Source organism: Elaeis guineensis, chromosome 1 (genome assembly GCF_000442705.2).
Source record: "Elaeis guineensis isolate ETL-2024a chromosome 1, EG11, whole genome shotgun sequence".
Lineage (NCBI taxonomy): Eukaryota > Viridiplantae > Streptophyta > Magnoliopsida > Arecales > Arecaceae > Elaeis > Elaeis guineensis.
This window is the reverse complement of record NC_025993.2, coordinates 116,240,409-116,259,286: the sequence shown is the minus strand read 5'-3', so window position 1 is coordinate 116,259,286 and position 18,878 is coordinate 116,240,409. Positions and strand designations below refer to the sequence as shown.

The 18,878-nt window shown below is 38.6% G+C and overlaps 1 protein-coding gene across 9 annotated transcripts; it reads left to right on the top strand.

The window, feature by feature from the left end:
- Positions 1-2,202: 2,202 nt before the first annotated feature.
- On the top strand, positions 2,203-16,917 carry LOC140850922 (E3 ubiquitin-protein ligase RGLG2-like). Of its 9 annotated transcripts, none has more exons than XR_012142652.1 (13): positions 2,203-2,569; positions 3,762-4,119; positions 5,639-5,723; positions 5,787-5,927; positions 6,021-6,134; positions 6,223-6,419; positions 12,426-12,505; positions 12,772-12,877; positions 12,972-13,099; positions 13,210-13,393; positions 13,808-13,864; positions 13,959-14,599; positions 15,023-16,917. XR_012142652.1 is itself a non-coding variant. In XM_073260803.1 (12 exons), the coding sequence occupies exons 2-12, from the start codon at positions 3,775-3,777 to the stop codon at positions 14,037-14,039; spliced, it is 1,518 nt and encodes a 505-aa protein (XP_073116904.1). In that variant the 5' UTR covers positions 2,204-2,569; positions 3,710-3,774; the 3' UTR covers positions 14,040-14,807. The 9 variants fall into 9 exon arrangements, 1 of the variants encoding a protein (XP_073116904.1); XR_012142651.1 differs by having other exon boundaries at positions 2,204-2,569; positions 3,710-4,119; positions 15,088-16,917; XR_012142648.1 differs by having other exon boundaries at positions 2,204-2,569; positions 3,710-4,119; positions 15,077-16,917.
- The last annotated feature ends 1,961 nt before the right edge of the window (positions 16,918-18,878 follow it).

Genomic DNA, 18,878 nt, shown 5'->3' with positions numbered 1-18,878 from the left:
GTATATCTAAAATATCAAATCAAAAAAAAGTAAAGAGTCCGAATCCTTCTTTCCCGCCGAACTCTTTATTTCCTAAATCTTTTCTTTCTCTCTTCCTAAATCCTTCTTTTTCATCAAATTTTTTATCTATCATCTTTAAATATTATTTTTTACTTTATAATAACGCAGTTATCAAACATATTTTTTATTTTTTATTTTTATTTAATAAAAAAATAAAAAAATATTTTTTTAAAATTAAAAATTAAAAATCAAAAAGTGCAATCAAATGCATCCTTAGTTATTTAAGAAAATATCAGAAGTTGCTGATCATTGTGCAAATGATCATTTCACATATATTTTTTTTTAAAAATATTAATTATTATGCAACATTGTCTAATATTATATCTTAGTCTTGTTCAATCATCCCTCGTTTTTTCATTCAAGGTGAAATAGTGAAAGATGTTCAACTATTCTTCTCCGATTCAAGCTGAAATATGGGAGAATCCTGATCCTAGCAGTGGAAAATTATCAAGTGGACCTGGTCTGCCAACTTAGACTGGATCGGTAGTAACCCACCACATGTCCACCAAATAAAATAATTAAAAAATAAATAAGCCTAGCTTGCTGAAGGACTGGAATGGGGTAGTTTTGGAGGATGGGGGTGACGCCATCATAGATGCACGTGTGTGGATACTGTGATTTCAAAACTCGGTGGCACAGGGAGAGTGGGGGCGGCGAGTAACAGCATCGATGGCGACGACAAAAGCATCGACCTAGATGATTATAGAGGAGAGGACACCGAAGGAGCAGGTCATAAAAGGATTGCAAGCAACAGCGGTCTACGAGCTTGAAGTTGAGGATGCCTCGAGGAGATGAGAAAGTTCTTGACATCCCTCGAACATAATGATGGTAGTGGTGAGCTAGTCATTGGTGATAATGTCATTAGTCATCTGGCCCTCGAGCATAATAGGTTTGAACTCGACAAGCACGATAGATCACTATCATGTGGGTGGCGAGGCTACTATCAATAATGCAGAGATGGGTGCAGTGGGTCTTAGGGGTACCGGTGGAGCCATCCATGAAAAATTGAAGAAAATCTTGATGAGAGATCAGGCGGCGGCATCAAAATACTCTGAATGATATCATTCATCCATCTACATAGATCTCAAAATAATTGGTAGATGATTTAATGATGCATTCGATAAATTCATAAAATATTTTTTTTTATAATATTTAATATGGGATACTTGATTTTATCTATTTTGATAAAATTATATATAATTAGTCTGGATATTTAGATATTAGTATTGATGTTTAGCATATAAAGTAGGATATCTATTGCATCTAGTTGCTTTTGCTAGGTGGCGACGAATTCAAGCAAACTTTTCTTTTTCCCCCCTAACCAGTATTCAATTCAATGCATTTTTGGCTATTCTTATACCTTTTATCATCCAGCACTTTCAATTTTGTATGGACGAAAAATCTAGTTTAGTATGAGAAAATTAGATTACAATTACAAAGATGAGGCACATGACAGGTGTGCAAATTAGATTTGAAATATGAAGGATAGTGTAGAAAAGAAATATAGATCTTAGTAATTCACTTAAAAAGTTATAATATAAAACAATATAAGGAATAAAATCTGGAACAAAAAATATAGATAAATTATTGTTCATCTAGTAAGTATTGTTTTAATGCTTGGGTGATATCTAATATTAATGTGGATTCATTGAGAAGATCTTTTTCACCGTCAATCTATAGAAAGAGAAATTATTGACTAGAATTATTTTATCACATGAATTTTGTACCATCCAATAAAATATTATCATATCATCCGAGGATGCAAAATTTCAAAACTTTTTTATTTGATTGCAAAATATGAATATAAAAAAAATATATCATTAATTATGGTTAATCATATCTAATTTAATTTTTATTAATTTATTTAATCTTATTAAATGATATGGCATGATTTTATTGGATAGTCTACGATCTATGTGGTAGGGCAGTTCTAACCGATAATCGCTTCTGCAGTGGAGCTGTCGTGGGGTATATCCAATAATTTCCGGGGGCGGCAGTCACATGATGAAGATGAGCGTTTCCTTCCACCATCAACGGATTCGTCCGTCCAATCAAAAACACTTCGCGGTTGGAGGCCTGATTCACGCTCGCTTATCCAACAAGACTTAAACTCTCGTCCGCACGCAAAGTCTTCGAGCAATTCACCTCCAAAAAAGAAAAAGGTCTTCGCAAAATCCGCCACTCGTTCCTCATCACCCACCAACCCACAGAACGGAGCTCGTGGTTACATCGAGGATCTTCCTCCATCCCCTCGCTGATCTCGCCCGCTTCTCAACATCTTGCCGGTGTATTTAACGAACCTCCAAGCTGCTGCTTTGCCCGATCCTGGATGGCCTTTGCCGCCTCCCTCGAATCATTTAGGATTTTCCAAGGTTTATAGGAATTTTTCTATGGCGACGTGAATCAGAAAAGATAGCAAGTGGATCAGAGAAGATAGAAGAGACAAAGGATGAGAACAAGATCATTTATTTGAGCAGCAGCATGAGCTAAAGACTGTGTTTTCCTCAAGGTAATGTGTGAACCCACACTAAGAATTATTTAATTTCTAGTTGTGAAAGAAGAAAAAGAAGGTTTTGGTTTTTTTGGAGAAAAAAAAAATTCTGCAGAAATTCCTCTCTATTTCTTCGCTGGAAAGGAAAGAGTGAAGCAGCGGCTAAGAAACCGTGGACAAGTAGTCAGATTTCGTAAAACTAGAGGGAGGAAATTAACATTAAGAGTGGAAGAGCTTTCCTAATCTGACCATGGCCACGCTGTTTGACCTTATCTGTAGTTCGAAAAAAAAAAAAAAACTAATTTGTGCATATCCTCTTTTACGCCGGTAATTGCCAAGAAGATGTTTTTTCTACACGTTTTGGTTGGAAAAATTAGTTTCTTCCTTCGGTCATCTCTGCGATCTTTATTCAGGCCTCGTGCAATGGTAAGGTTGGTTTATTGTGACTTGAGTGCTAAGGATTCGAACATAGAAAAAAATCTCTCCATATAGTAGGATAAGGCCGTATGTATCTGACCCTTTATAGATTATAGTGATGGGAACCTGTGCACTGTGATTTTTTTCTTTTAACTTTTAAACACCTGAAGGTCGGAAATATTCGCTTTATCCTCCATAGCTGATTTGGACCTCGTTTCAACCTTGGGTTCTCCTTGTCCATCGGATTCCGAAATTATTTGTTGCTTTAGATGTCTGTTTTATGGATTTGGATCTTCCTGACTTGATCCATACGCTTCCCCTTTCATTTTCTTAGAGAAGGTGTGTCCCCACTTTTCATATGTAGAGACTAGTTAATAGGTGCCGTGGTTGATTAATCTTGCTTTCTTCTCTATGGTTTCTTGCCGACTTATTGCGGGAAACAAGATTCTCTCCCTGAATTTATTGTCCATTGCAAGAAATAATGTTTTTGTTGGTCAATTCTGTCTACCAGAAGAGACTGGTGGCTGCTGCTCCATCAGCGTTCCGTGTCTTCTTTTCCTCCTTCAGCGCTGATATAAATGCTCCATCGTCACTTGCCTACCTGTCACCTTGCTTTCTCTTTGTTCTCAGTGTTGTTGCTCGTTGAGAGCTCTTATAACTGATTTCAACCTCTTCAAACTTGGATTCTCTTTTGCTACAAGGTTCTGAATCGAATTGTTGCTGTGGGTGGTTGTTTCGCAGATTTGGATCTCTTTGTTGTGGTTTCTCTGCATAAATCTTAGAGTGTTTGTAGGATTTTTGGATTAATGGGAGGCAAAGGATCCACAGAGACAGGCGGCAGTAGAAATATCAGGCATCCTCCTCCACATCATGACCGCAGCAGCTATTCGCAGGAGCAGCCTTATCATAGCCATTCCCGGGAATGGCCTCCATATCGGGATTACGGCTATGATAACCCACCTCAAGGTTACCCTGTGACTCGCCCATACTCTCCTCCTAGAGGTTACCCTCCTCAGGGCTACCCACCACAAGCTTCGACTTATCCACGGCCTCCTCAGTTGCAAAATCCTTCCTCACATGCCACCAGTTCGCATCCCAAGTTGGACCGTAGATACTCGAAGATAGCTGATAACTACAATTCGTTGGAGCAGGTAAACTTGTTTTCCCAATATTTTTCCAAGTTACCATGTCTGGTTTATGTTAGCTATTTGATGCTTTTCTTGCTAAAATATCATAATATCAATATGATTTCTCCTACTGATCTCATGCTTACTGAATTCAAGAAGAACTTTGTGGCATGGTCTGTGTGCTTGGCATATGGGCTGATATTGTACACAAGATGGCATACCACAGATTAATTTTCTGACTGCAAAATCAAAAGAAGAAGAAGACCCAATGGCTTGTTAGGCTGTGGTAGATATAAGAAAGAGACAGCAGCCTTGGAAAAGACTAATATTAAAAATTCAAAAACTAAATTCCACACAATGTCACATCCCATGATATCAATAATTAGACTTCACATAAAGCAAGATACTGGTGGGTACTGTGTTAATTCTGGAATTTTTCTCCCCTAGATAGCTATTCCCTCCACTTTGCTGACTAATTTGCAGCTGAAAACTGGGAACTATATCATGCAACTTCTTTGGCCCATCGCTGAAAACCCATAACTTGGATTCAGCTTGTATCTTCCAAATTTATATTGACATGGATGGTTTAATCCATTGACTTGGTCAAGTTCTTAAAGCGGTAAATATAATGTATCAAATGTAATAATGCATAATGCAAGGAATATTCTACTTTAGTCATATAGAAATGTCAATTTCAAAAGCTGTGAAACATAAGCATTTAAATATTGACAACTTGTTAGAATAAAAGGAGATACTTCTCCGCTCTTTTTGTCCCACAGATATCAAATAATATATTCTACCAGACTATCATAGGCTGAATGATTTTTAAAAAATAAATGATGTTAGTGACAAAAATAAAAACTAAAAAAGATGATTTTAATCTTACATGCCAGTTTTAAGAGGGAAGACATATTTATGATATGTAAAAACTGGAAGCAGACCTTGAAAATGAAATCCCAGCAAGCAAAACAGATGAGATAAAGCCTAAACAACTATCAATTTGATAAAGAATCTTTCCCTCATTGAATTCAAAAGAAGTAGATGAGTTTCTTGTATTTCGAAAGAATTTCTGAAGAAAATAATCGACAAGAAGATCCATGTCTCAAGTAGATACTTCCTTTGAAGGAAGTCATCACACCAAGGGATCTTTCAGGTTTTCCATATTTTCTAATGCTTTAGGCAGTTGTAGACCCTACATCATGCTTCTTTCATAAAGCTGGTCCTAAATAGTTGGGACAACTTGATGATTAAAACTTTAATGATGCAACAAAAATTCATGAGGTTGTGAATCATGCAAATGCTGCAATGGAGGATTGTCCGAGGATAGAAATTGCTGGTTCATAGGGTTTGTTCCCTCTCAATTATGTATGCTATCTCAGAAAATCATTGATTTGTGAACTTTTTGCTGAATATTGTTACTGTCTGATGGTGCTACGCCCATCAAATAGGTAATCAAGATCTTAACGGGGGGTTTAATATAGCATGCTACATCAGCAATTTTGTTTCCATCAGACCAATGCTTGCTGCTATATCACCTCTACAGGTTACTGAGGCTCTTGCACAATCAGGTCTTGAATCTTCAAATCTAATTGTCGGTATTGATTTCACAAAGAGCAATGAGTGGACAGGTAATGCTCCATCTTTTCTTATGTTAGTTGTATAATATTTATCTGATTTATCTTTATAAGCAGGTAAGCACTCATTCAACCGCCGCAGCTTGCATTCCATCAGTGATACTAAAAATCCTTATGAACAAGCAATATCTATCATCGGACAAACCTTGTCAGCATTTGATGAGGATAACTTAATCCCTTGTTTTGGGTTTGGAGATGGTAATATTTGTATCTGATCTAATACTCTCAAAATAATAATTTTAAAATCTGTTCTGTTTTAATGATAAGATGGATACCTGTGTTATTTGGCAGCATCAACACATGACCAAGATGTCTTCAGTTTCTACCCAGATGAAAGACCTTGTAATGGGTTTCCAGAGGCTTTAGCACGATACAGAGAAATTGTTCCACATCTACGATTAGCTGGTAACTATATTACATCAGTTGCTTTATTTCTAGAATTTCGGAGACAAGTTATAAACAAATGCAACTTAATTTTTTTTTTTTTTCCCAGGGCCAACATCCTTTGCTCCAATAGTTGAAATGGCTATGACCATTGTGGAGCAGAGTGGTGGGCAGTACCATGTTTTATTGATAATTGCTGATGGGCAGGTATATCACCTTTTGTCCAAAGTTTGTTCCTTTTTATTGGAGATGATACTGTTTTTTGTTGATTATGACTGCTATAGCAATTGCAAATGGTTGTTTGAGGTAATATTCATTTTCATTTTTTGAGCAGGCATACAGTTTTCAAGATACTTCTGTATTACTTTCTTATATTTTGAATTTACCAAATACTTTAACATGTATTCTGCACATGCTATTTTACAGGACTAAGCACATTGCATTTGTAGAACTAATTCTCTTTTTTGATATATTGTTTTTTTGGCTCTCTCTCTTTCTCAACCAAAACAAATAGAAAGAAATAAGTTCTGAAATGAATCAAACTAGATATTGAAGATTCATCATGTTACTCTCCAAAATCATCTTCCTCAGTTGTGAAAGCTATGGAGATTTATTGTGGCTGATTTTCTTTAATGAAGTAGATCTCCAAAGTTTGATGTGATAGTGTCAACATCACCAAACTGGCAATCTTGCCAGAAGTTATTCTCTGACCGTCATCAGAAACCACTGATCTGATTGCTGATGGTAATTGCTAAATATGTCAGATATCTTTTTTTCCCATTGGTGAATGAATGCAGAACCTAGACTGGCTTTAGTTAATTGACTGGTTCTTAAGTATTCTTCTTTAGTAGACAACTTTGGAGTGTTGTTTGCTAGTAGAAGGTTCCTATCCTTCTTCTTCATCATGCTTTTTAGGCTCCTTGGCAATATTATCTATTAGTTAGATGACTTATTTTTCCTAAAAATAGTTACTTTCTATGTCAACTAGACTATATTCAAAGTGGGAACCTCAGTCGGGGCATTTTTTTCTCCTTCCTCAAGGGCATTTTGCTTTTTGTTTAGTGTTTTTATTTTTTATTTTTAAATTCTTGCCTCTTCATTCTTCTTTTGGTCAATCCCCTCCACCCTTTTTTGTGGTTTTTGGACCTTACGCTGGTGTTCTTATAACACCTCCTTTGTCCTTCCTCACATCTGAGTCCTTATTTGAGTTCACTATCCATCTAAGCTTCCCTAAATATTCTCCTTTAACTTGACATTTTCTTCTTCGTTTTTCTCTTTCCTTTCCTCTCTTTTCGGTCCCTTTACTGTTAAAAATTTGCATCTATATAAACACTCATGCCCAGGATCTCTTGTGCTGCTGTCAAAGGCTCTCATCCTGTACCTCCCATGGCTACTTACTATGCGATGTTCCACATGGTTACTTCTATATTTTGTTCTTTGGATCATGCAAACAGCGGTATGCTTCTGTGTTATTACATGCTCATTTCATGAATGAGAAAGATCACCACCTAACAACCTTTATCCTCCCATGCAGCATCTGCCATGATCTTTGGCATGTTTGGTTTTGTATCATAATACTACCTCAATCCTGGTAACATTGGATCAAGTGATGGGTTTTCTCCAAACCATTACAGCTTGTTACATGTAAGCATGTAATGCTGACAGCTTTGTCTAGTTAAAAGGGGATGCATTTTGTTTTAAAAATATTAAGGCAGAAGGTGGATTCCATCATATTTCGACTTAAGATGTCTAAAGAAGAAAGGCATTTTATTAATTCTAAGTGACTTTGGCAGGAAGGGATGTTAATACATTTATTGTACCCTATGAGTTTGGTAGGTGCAGTGCGTAGGAAATCCAATCAAAACTTACCAACTCGCTATTAATGTTCAATGGAATCCTCGAGGGCTTGCTTTAAAATCTACTAGTGCTTTCTTCATAATACAGTAGAGCTTGCACAAAATCCACCACCCCGGGAGAAACACAAAAAGAAGTGCCCTCAAGAAAAAAAAATACTTCAACGATTGAAATTTGAGTGTATAGAGGAAGGGTGTTTTTGCAGCTTTTAGGGTCCCCTATATTGATTAGACTTGTGGGTGCCATTGGAATTGGATTAGGACTTGAAATACATCAATATAATACTTCTAGAAATCAATTCTTCTGCTTTAAGAGCTTCTTGGACATAAAAACCTATATAAAGGTAGCTTATGTGCCATCAGATTGAATTAACAGTATCATAGTTGCCGCTAGATGACTCCTGGCTTGCATGGGAGTCAAAGAAGCAGCTGATGGCAGGGTTTTGCTGTCCAAACTGATTTGACATTAAGGATACTGCCATCCAAATGATCTCATAGTAGGAATATTGCTGTCAGATTATATATTAACAGTAGGATTGCTGTTGGATTACTGGCTGGACTACACTGACATAGCTTCAGTATTTTGTCCATAATTTTCTCATCTGAGTTTTGATCTGGAAAGCTTATTGGATGTGGATAATGGAACTCGTTTGAGCTTCAGATTCTATTGGTACTGAATGAAATCATCTCTTTGGTCTGATATGAACTGAATATTCCTAACACTGGACTTACTACTGATCTATTTTACATTATTTGAGCCTGTTGAAGCCTGTTAGACACTTGTGGCTCAAGTATCTTCTTCTTATATCTCTCTTTAATTAGTTTTGAAGTGGTCCAAACTCCAAAGGTTTCCTTGGGGTCTTATGAGAGTGAAGGTAGATTTGTCCTCCGGGCTTATTCCAACAAAATTCTGGTGTATTTGTGTAACTTCTTTAAGTCAAGTTCTGGAATGAAGGTATCAAGTTTGAGCATCAAGTGCCTAAGATAGAGGAGTCTCCACAATCATAAGTTGAGCTCTGTATAGTGTACAGGCTGAGCCTATTGGCCTATATTTCTCCAATCATATAGCAAATCATTCATTTTGTGCTTATTTTGTTTGGCTTCTCTCCAATCGCATAGCTTTACTTGCGGAGGATCATCTCTTATAAACACTTGAACTTGGTTATTACATTTCATAACTTGATTTGGTATTATCACTTGTGTCCTATGTACAATTTTTTTAAATAACTCCTCACTTTACCATATAGATTATGCACAACTACAAGACTCCCTAAACATAACTAATGCATATCACTTTAATTTTCCTAGACAGCATAAAGAGATGTTTTGATGTTCTCTTGACTTCATTAAAATACTCAATAGTAAACTCATCGACTTGGCTTGAGCTGCCTTGATTGTGGGTGGGTAAAAGAGCTGCCTTGGTGGTGAGTAACAGGTCCGTTGTTGGCCATAGTCAAATTGTGGGTCTACCTCTCGTAAGGCGACTTGTTGGGTCAACCCCTTATATGACAACTTGAGATGAAATCTTTCCCCTTTCTTATTTCCATTGCAAAGCCATGCCATCATCTAAAATCTAACCTACTCCTGGCAGTAACAATAGATATAGGCTCTCACCTTTGACAATTGACCTTCTCTTGTTATCAATGGCCACTGGAAATTTTGACAAACTTTCTCCTCCTTCCTAACCAATTAATTCTTCTTTGGCATAGTAATGTTAACAATATCAGCATGGTTCAGATGATGATTTAGACAGGAGGTGTTATGTTTTAGGTAAGCAAGTGTGGAAGAAATTTAGAAAAAGCAGTGATGATATATCTTTTCTATGTTGGTTAAGAGCAAAAGGGTCCTACAGACAATGAGAAGCAGATGGGGTGATAACAAACTGATCCAGATCAAGTGATCAGAGATCCAACATGTGGTGTTGTAGGGCTAAAAGATTCATTTTTCCCTCTCCATATAATCAACAAGTTGCAGGTTGAACAGTGGTCTGACCCAGCAGTTCAAAAGGTTGAATTATTTGGGTCAGTGTGTTAGGGTATTAAAATATTTTGTGACTGTTGGGTTGATCTGGCCCTCAAGATAAGGTTGGCCTGCTGGGTTTTAAAATACAAATAACACAATAAATCTAAGTCAATTTTCTAAACTACCAATTGACAAATTAACATGCTATTTCATGAGTAAATATATTGAGATCATTTACCATTTCATTTATAATACTATTTTGTGATCCTTTCACATCCTCATCACCATTCTTTTTAGCAACCATCACAATTCCTTACGGGGACATACTATTGCATGCTTATGGTATATATTCAGGTGTTTCAACTGATCCACTGTGAGTTTGATATTGTTATGGATTGTCATACACCCCCCTATTGTATAGGAAGGGAGCTGATAAATGTGGATCAATACAGGCCCTGTACTGAGGCATACCAAGGTGTGTACCGACCCATGGTGAGGCACACTGAGATAAAAAGTGAGGAAAAATGATTGGAGGATTGTTTCAGTATGGGTGCGTTCCATACTGTACCAAATCAGTAAGGCATCGGTATGGTTTGGTACAGTACCCGACACCAAGATTGTGGATCTTGGAGACTGTCTGTTTCATACTATGAGGACAGATTATGCTCATGGTTGTAAGTTTTTGCCCCTAGCAATGGAACATTTTGAATTATTGCGATGTTTTAGACATACTCTTCAGGCATCCCAAATAAAACAGAATACCCTAAAAAAGTGTGCATTTAAGTCTTTTGAGTATCTATATGAAAACTAGGAATATTATGTGATACTATAAACTTAAATTGGGTTTGCATCAAACAAAACTGTTAAGGATTTCTTGTATTTGGCATAAATCAATTGGACAATATTTCTTAGCTGTTTAAGATGCTAATTTTCCATTGTTCACAATTAGTGCTAAAAATGATCTGCCAAAGGCCCTGGTTCTACATTAATTGCAGTTGTGGGTGTAAACTGGTTCATTGGTAAGTTGCTGGGAGTTGTTACCAATGACCTGTGTCAAGTCATGCTTGCACCATTTTAAAATTTATTACCTCAATAAATTGGATGGAAGGCTTCTTTTGTCTTTTAAAAGAAAGAAAAACATGATCCAATTGGACTTCCCTGGCAGGGTCTATTGAAAATTCTGCATTTGCCTATCCCTGGCCCAGCCTTCTCCTATAATACTCATAATGTGTCAACAACCAAAAAGTAAGAGAACTATGTGGACTATGGAGTTGTGAATTAATTCAATTTAAACATTATAAGGTATACAGATCATACAAAGCTTCTCAATTATGCCAGAAGGGAAATGAATTGATAATCAGTCTACCATGAGCTTAAACAATGTATCCTAGGAACACTGAAACTGACAGAACAAAATGCTACACTAGTTTACGAGTTTGGCATGCTTGACTCCCAATTGTACAAGTCCTAGCATGTGTAATAAATCTGCCTAGACAATGATAAAGCATCGTGCATCATGCATTTTGACAACTTAGTTTGCTAAGTAATTAGTTTGTTTTTCGGTTGCTGTATAGCTTAAAATATCAAACCATATGATTCTGTTTTTAAGTATTTTTAATGTTGGAGATTATATTGAAGGTTTTGGAGATCATGATTGATAATATGATTCTCAATTTACATGACCCATCATATGTTCTAAACCAAGATTTACTGAACGGGTACCTAGACCCATACAGGTTGGCTGCCGGAAAAGTATGATATGGGTCTGTATTGTGCCATTCCCTTGGTGAACCATTATTTTTTTGCTGTTTTTGAACTAAAGTCAGCAAGCCGACTTTAGTTCAAAAATGGCAAAAATAATAAAGAATCCTCTATTCTGAAATGAAACGAGGGCTTGAAAGTCCTCTCTCTAAGTTATGGAAGAGTCTCTCTTGGCCTCTCTCTCTCCCCTTCCCTATCTCTCTTTCTCTCTCCCTCCTGTCCTCCCTCTCTCTCTCCCCCTCCCTCCCTCTTTTTTTCCCTCTCTCTCCTTCCTCACTGAATTTCTTGAAAAAGAGGGCAGAACTGTGCTAGTCTACCTTAGTATGGTTTGGTACACCCGGAAGTGGGCAGTTCAAGATGGTTCCACCTTTTTCTAAACTGCGTATTTGAGCTCAGAGTCTCCTTCTAGGATTGTAACCTAGCTCTCTCTCTCTCTCCCCCCCCCCCTCCCCCCCCCCGCTTTCTCTCGGCCCCCCAACAAAAACATGGTTATATGTTAATATCCAATAGTTTTTGCTGTGGCTGTTGCCAAGAAACAGAGAAATTAAAAAGAAAATGGAAAGGTGGACAAAAAATAGTCATACATTCCTTCCATAGTCGGGCCTTGTTACACTATCCTTATATAAATGCATTCTTTTCCCACTTTTCTAATTTCAAAAATATCACATTGTATGTCAGATGAGTTTCTGCTGGTAATTCATCTTATTTAGATACTTAGAGGTTTTGGTTGGAACAGGTTACAAGAAGTGTAGATATTGAATTTGGCCAGTTAAGCTCCCAAGAACAGAAGACAGTTGATGCAATTGTCAGAGCTAGGTAATATTGGTCACATCACTTGATGATGCTACAATTTCTATAAAATCTTTCTGTGATTTTCCCAGATTGAATAGTTAGATAAAAAATGATGGATCAAAATGTCTGGATATATTTATTTTATTGAATTAATCTAATCAGGAGTAATCTTTACTAGATTATCAAGGCAAAATTATAGCTAATTAGATAAGTAATTATTAGTATTATTCTAGCTTTGAACTTATCTAATTGTAGTATGTCTGTTCTGTGGCATGCTTACCACATTGCAGTGAATTTCCATTATCTATTATATTGGTTGGAGTTGGGGATGGACCCTGGGACATGATGAAGGAATTTGATGATAATATTCCTGCTAGAACTTTTGACAATTTCCAAGTAAGATTACAAATTACAATGGCTGTCAGTTTCCTCACTTTTTTGTAAGTATGCAATTAGTTGTAACTGGATAAATCTGGGTTTGTCTTCCTAGTTTGTGAATTTTACCGCAATTATGTCAAAGAACATGCCTCAAAGCAGAAAAGAGACAGAGTTTGCGCTTGCAGCACTGATGGAAATACCTGCACAATATAAAGCAACTATAGAGCTTGGGATCTTAGGGTATGGAGACTAAAAACCCCAGGAGGATCCAACAGTCTTAATCTTATGTTAATTTCTGTTAATGCTTATTCATTGATGCAACTACTGCTATTCTTCTTGTTGTCAAGCAGTCATCGGGCTGCAAAGTCTCCTGAAAGAGTCCCTCTTCCACCACCTATTGGAAGTTTCGGTGCAGCTTCCTCTGGACCAAATACTTTTGGATCAATGGGTTATCGGGAGAGTGTACCATCTTATCCTGAATATAAACCGACACAAACCACAGCTCCTGCTGCAAGTGCTTCTGGGGAAGCTCAGGTACAGTGTTCTCTAGCTACTTTCTACTCTCCTTATTACTCCCATATGAATTCTTAAAAAGTTGTCGATAATGCCTCGGAATTCATAAATTTTGCAAATTCCTCTTTAATTTGTAACTCTGATATTTTGCAAATCTTATCCTGTCCTTTTTCTTGAAAAAGAACAATTCTTGTCTGTTACTTCGTGCTTTGTAGTAATGTTTGTCATGACCTAAGGCTTATTCAATGTTGACTCCACTCATTTTCTTATTCCATTCAGATTGGTCTAGACTCCAGATCTTGCAATGAGCAATTAATTTCTTGTTAAACCTTCAATTGTCTTTTTCTGATCAAGGATAGACCTTCATTTTGTCCAATTGCACAGGTGCATATTGTTATTTTAGCTCTGCTAACCATTGCTATGAATCTTGGGCAGGTTTGTCCGATCTGCCTTTCAAACCCCAGAGACATGGCTTTCGGCTGTGGGCACCAGGTGAAGTAGTGACATTTTGCAGCATTATCTACAGTTATTATCTTCATTATTCTTATCATCATCATTTTTATATTTTTTGCCCTGTCCAATGCAGACGTGCCGTGACTGTGGACCAAATCTTGTAACTTGTCCCATCTGTCGCAGCCCAATTCAGACCAGAATAAAGCTCTATTAAGGTCACTGCATTGATGTATGGAGACTGGAGAGGATATGCTGTTCCGATTTAAACAGCATGGACTTTGTTCAGGATAATCATAATTTTCAGTCCAGTGGATTATCTAGATTTCCGTCGGTCCAGTGGATTGACAGCTATGAGTATGCTGAGCAATGTCTTTGCTGTTTAGGAGGCAACTGCAAACCTTTCCTTGCCCATGTTTGTGTAACTCGTGTCTGTTTCTTTTCACACATTCTATCTTGCTGTCTTAGATGTCTATACGAAGGCCTGCATATGTGTTTGGCACACGTGTGTTTTTGTGTGTGCATGTGTTTTGAGTATATATATATATATATCAGTGTTGTGCGTGAGTGCATGCATGCATTTGTTCATGGTGTCTGGAACTGCTGCAGCTCTGATAGGCCAATTTGCTTGCGGTGAAGTGGCCCAAGAAGAGGCCTGTCAGGGATCCAACCAATCTGAACCCCTACCCAGTTCAGAAGGGGCCATCCTCCAATACATCGCCATGCAGCTAAAGTGGGAGGTTGCCATCCCAGAGACTGAACAACCTTGTCCCCATGGTAAGCACTGTAACTGACCCTTTTGCATCTCAATTCTTGAATCTCAACCCTTTGGGTTCTTGTACTTAATCATTGTCATATCATATATTTGTTAACTAGAGGTTAGCTTGTATATTTGAAATCTTTAATGAATGGCTCAAGTCTCTCTTGAGATGGAAGAGACAAGATTTATATTTCTGTATATATATCATTCTTCATTTGTAGATAATTTGGTTCTTCTTTTCTTCCTTATTTCTAATATGCCAACAAAAAGGCAATATCATTTGTTTCAAGACCATTAAGACACTGGCCTGAGGATCAGCCACTAAATTTCCTTCCCACCCCCAACCCAAACCAAAGCAAACATTAGATTTGTTTTCATACAAAGCAACATTTTTTTATAATCTAAAGCTGCTATGCATGCATTCATTTACTTGCAAACAGTGCAGAGCTTTGTCAAGTGAGATCATTGGGATCCAATCACTGAACCTGTTGCAGATTCTCTTCAGGGATTTTTGCCATCATTTTGTACCATTCAGAGCAATCTGTGTTCCATCCATTTCATCTGGGCACAGCTTATATGATGGATGGATTTGGACTTGTCAATTATCAGGTTTTAAGGAATTCAGAATGCTGAGCATGCATTTGTGTGGGCAACAGAATATTTTGCACGAGTGGATGGATCTTTGAATAGTGGCATCTATTCAACGTGTTCAGGTGCAACCATGCTCTATTACTGCTGAAGAAATATATCCAATGGATTAATTCTAATCATACATTATATGAGAGAAGGGATCCAGAACTGTCATTCAGGAAAATTGGGTCCAAGGAATGACAGCAAATTCTGGTTTGTGCATCTGGAAAGAGACTGGGCTTCCCTTAAGCCAAATGAGTAGGCTATAACAGAACCTGAGGTGCTGCGGGAGCTTTAAATGACCCAAATTAAATGGTTGTAGGAGTACAAAGGTTATTTCGACTTAAATGCCAACAAAAGAGCTATCAGCATTGTGGTGTCAATGAGCCCTTGCCTCCTGGTATTTATAAAGGAAGTAGGAACATCAGCTTTTTATCATGCAGCTGTACAAACAGGCGACAAAGGAATTGTCTTTGCTTAGTGCAAATGGAAACCAGATCAGAGAAACTTCTGAAGGAGGAATTAAGCTAGTGGGGCACACTGGTTTGCCTGACTCTGGTGTCAAGAGAAAAGCTGACTTTGGTTTAATGTGATATGCTTGCATAATCATGGATTTTTGACAATCTTCATGCCTATTATGTCTGGAGTCAAAAAGAGAATGTTGGAGAGGGACAAAGATTTTTAGATATTGGATGTTACTTCTGAACAAGGCATGTGCCTTATCATAAGATTATTCCTTTGTTTCTTTGATTTCCAATGAGGATGATAAATAATCAGCGCAAAGATATTTTGCTTATCAGCTCAAAGATATTTTGCAAACATTGGAATTTACTGAATATGCAACATTTGTATTGGAGAGACTGATAGACAGTGATACTTGCATACACTCTAATTCTTTCTTCACTCAAAAGCTGCACGAAATCAAGGGTCTAATGATCTTGAAACTAGACTGGAGAAAGCTCATGATGGCTTATTATTCTTACTTTTTGTGGATGATCTGGAATCTCTATTTTGTGGAAGGTTCATATCTTGAAGGCTGATCTTTTCCTTGCATGGTTATTTTCTTTAAGATTATCAGCCCTTCAGAGACAAAAAGGCCCACCTAGAGAATAAAAAGCCCCTCATATCTTATAATCATCTTCATTTATTGTGTAATGATTCTCAAGAAATATTGGAAGAATTTTAAATGCTCATGTTTACAAGGAGACACTAGATGCAGAATTCCTTTGGCAGACAAGAAAACAGTGTTATCAGTTCTATGCTTTGTTAGTGAAATAATGACAAGCACATGCTTGTGAAATGGAAGTTCCAATCCTGAGGAAGCATAATTAATCTGCCAGAACTTGTTCTGCCACCCTTGTTTATCAAGTTGCGTCTTTGCGAGTCTCCAGATGTGTTCAAAGATCCAGATATTGCCAAGAAACATGAGAAATCACAATAAGAAGAGAAGGATTATGCCCTGTAGCATGGGAAGTAGTCTCTTCCTCAGGAAGACAACCCTGGTTGATACGTGTATGCTAACTTACATGCTGCTTCTTAAGCTAGCTTTGAAATTTTTGCATTTTTCCTTGATACTTCGGAACAAGCCGCTGCTTGTCAAATACTGACTCATCAGCACTGATTGATGGCTTTGATATACTGCTGTAAAAAGATTGCAATTTGAGAACCATAGCTGAATGATATGAAGAACTCGAGCTCTTAAACATTTGATTGGACTCCAGCAATTTGATTTGGCTCATCTGGTTAATCATATGATCTGGATGATGATTGAAATCAGCATTTCATGACCAGAGGATTCCCTGAAACTTCATAACTGGAAAAGTTGGGAGGAATCTCTGCTATTGATGGATGGTGGTAGATGCATTAGTGTCATATTTTAATTACTTTATGTGTCTGCAATCATCTTGATTTCAAGGAGAGAGTGAGCTTCCGGTATTGTGCCCTGCACTCAAAACTTGGGATTGGATGGGGAACACGGAAAATGTTGATAAAGAAAGAAAAATTGATGCATGTTTAAGGTGTCCACATTCTAGGTATAAAGTTTCTACAAATAAACGTGTTGTGTGTTTATTTAGTCGTCCAAAATTTGGGTGCTGCAGAGGTAGCAACAATACAATCATAGATTGCATGGAACGGAGATTATTCTTTATTGAGCTTTTTTGCAGATATATTTCCTGTAAATTGGTGTCTTAGCTTTGTCTTGGTTAGCACCTCTTTTCCACTTGTAAGAAACAGAGGATTCAAACCTTAATGATGATGTTATTATTGTATTCTTCAAAAAAGAAGGAAAATTCAATCATCTAGCAATGGGGGATAAGTGTTGGCTGCCACATACCTTCATATGAGATTATTAGATCTTATTCTAGTAGGAGGAAAAATAGTTAGAATGCTTTCAGGCTTGGTCAGATATGAACCGGAGAGGTGCAATCTTTCAATCTCTATACGTGCTTGCTTCAAGATTCAAAACTGACCGCTAGTCTTTATTTTTCCTTTTGGATTTATTTTCCTTTTTCCCAAGGTTCTCTTGGAGGATGACCGAGGACTTTGCACATTACTTTTAATATTAGAATGACACATTAAAATGCCACCAAAATCACCATTACTAGTAGCAAATTTTGGTCTGGATGGATGGTACAAGCCCTTGCACCCTAGGCTGTAATGTTCGATTTTGCAAGATGTTGATCTTGATCCCTGATTATCCTATGTTCAGTCTGCTCAGAGTTTAGTTTCTTGTCTCGGTAAAGAAAGCTGGATATAGGACCCAGTCTTTAAAACAAGAAACAAATCACCACTACCAACCTCTCTTTCAACCACGAGTCAAGCTAATTTACCCAAAAAACCACAAGCCAACCTAATTTACCAAAAAAAAGGAACACCCCGAGTCAACCTGCCACAAGATCGACCTAAGTTACAGCTCAAACAGCAATTCAACTTGCTGTGAAATTTGAGTTGTAAGCATCTGTTGGGATATACCGACCGACGACCCCGACTCCAACTGGCCGACCGACCGACTTACGGTCGAAGGGGCCGACCGACCGACTGGCCGACCGATCCACTGGCCGACCCCGACGGACGACTCCGACTGGCTGACTCCGACGGCCGACTCCGACTGGTCGACCCCGACGGACGACTCCGACTGACCGACCCCGACGGGCCGACCGACTGACGGCCGACCCCGACGGGCCGACCGACCGACTGGCCGACTCCGACTGGCCGACCCCGACCGACGACTCCGACTGGCCGACCCCGACGGGCCGACCGACCGACCGGCCGACTCTGGCCGGCCGACCGACCGACGGCCAACCGACCGACCCCGACGGACGACTCCGACTGGCCGACCCCGACGGACGACTCCGACTGGCCGACCCCGACGGGCCGACCGACCGACTGGCCGACTCCGACTGGCCGACCCGACGGACGACTCCGACTGGCCGACCCCGACGGGCCGACCGACCGACCGACCGACCGACTTACGGTCGAAGGGGCCGACCGACCGACGGCCAACCGACCGACCGACCGGCCGACTCCGGCCGACCGACCGACTGGCCGACCGACCGAGAAGTCTGATGGCCGACTCACTCGCCGACCAATGGAGGGGCCCGACGCCACTCAGCTGGCCACCGACCTAGGGTCGGTCGACTCCTCTGATCGCCGTACAGCCGCCAG

Excerpts from the sequence above, each read along its gene's own strand:
- LOC140850922 (XM_073260803.1), top strand. The coding sequence starts at position 3,775 with ATGGGAGGCAAAGGATCCACAGAGACAGGCGGCAGTAGAAATATCAGG. Across the intron at positions 5,724-5,786 it reads AAAGAGCAATGAGTGGACAG|GTAAGCACTCATTCAACCGC; the intron begins GTAATGCTCCAT and ends CTTTATAAGCAG. Across the intron at positions 6,420-12,425 it reads ATTGCAAATGGTTGTTTGAG|GTTACAAGAAGTGTAGATAT; the intron begins GTAATATTCATT and ends TGGTTGGAACAG.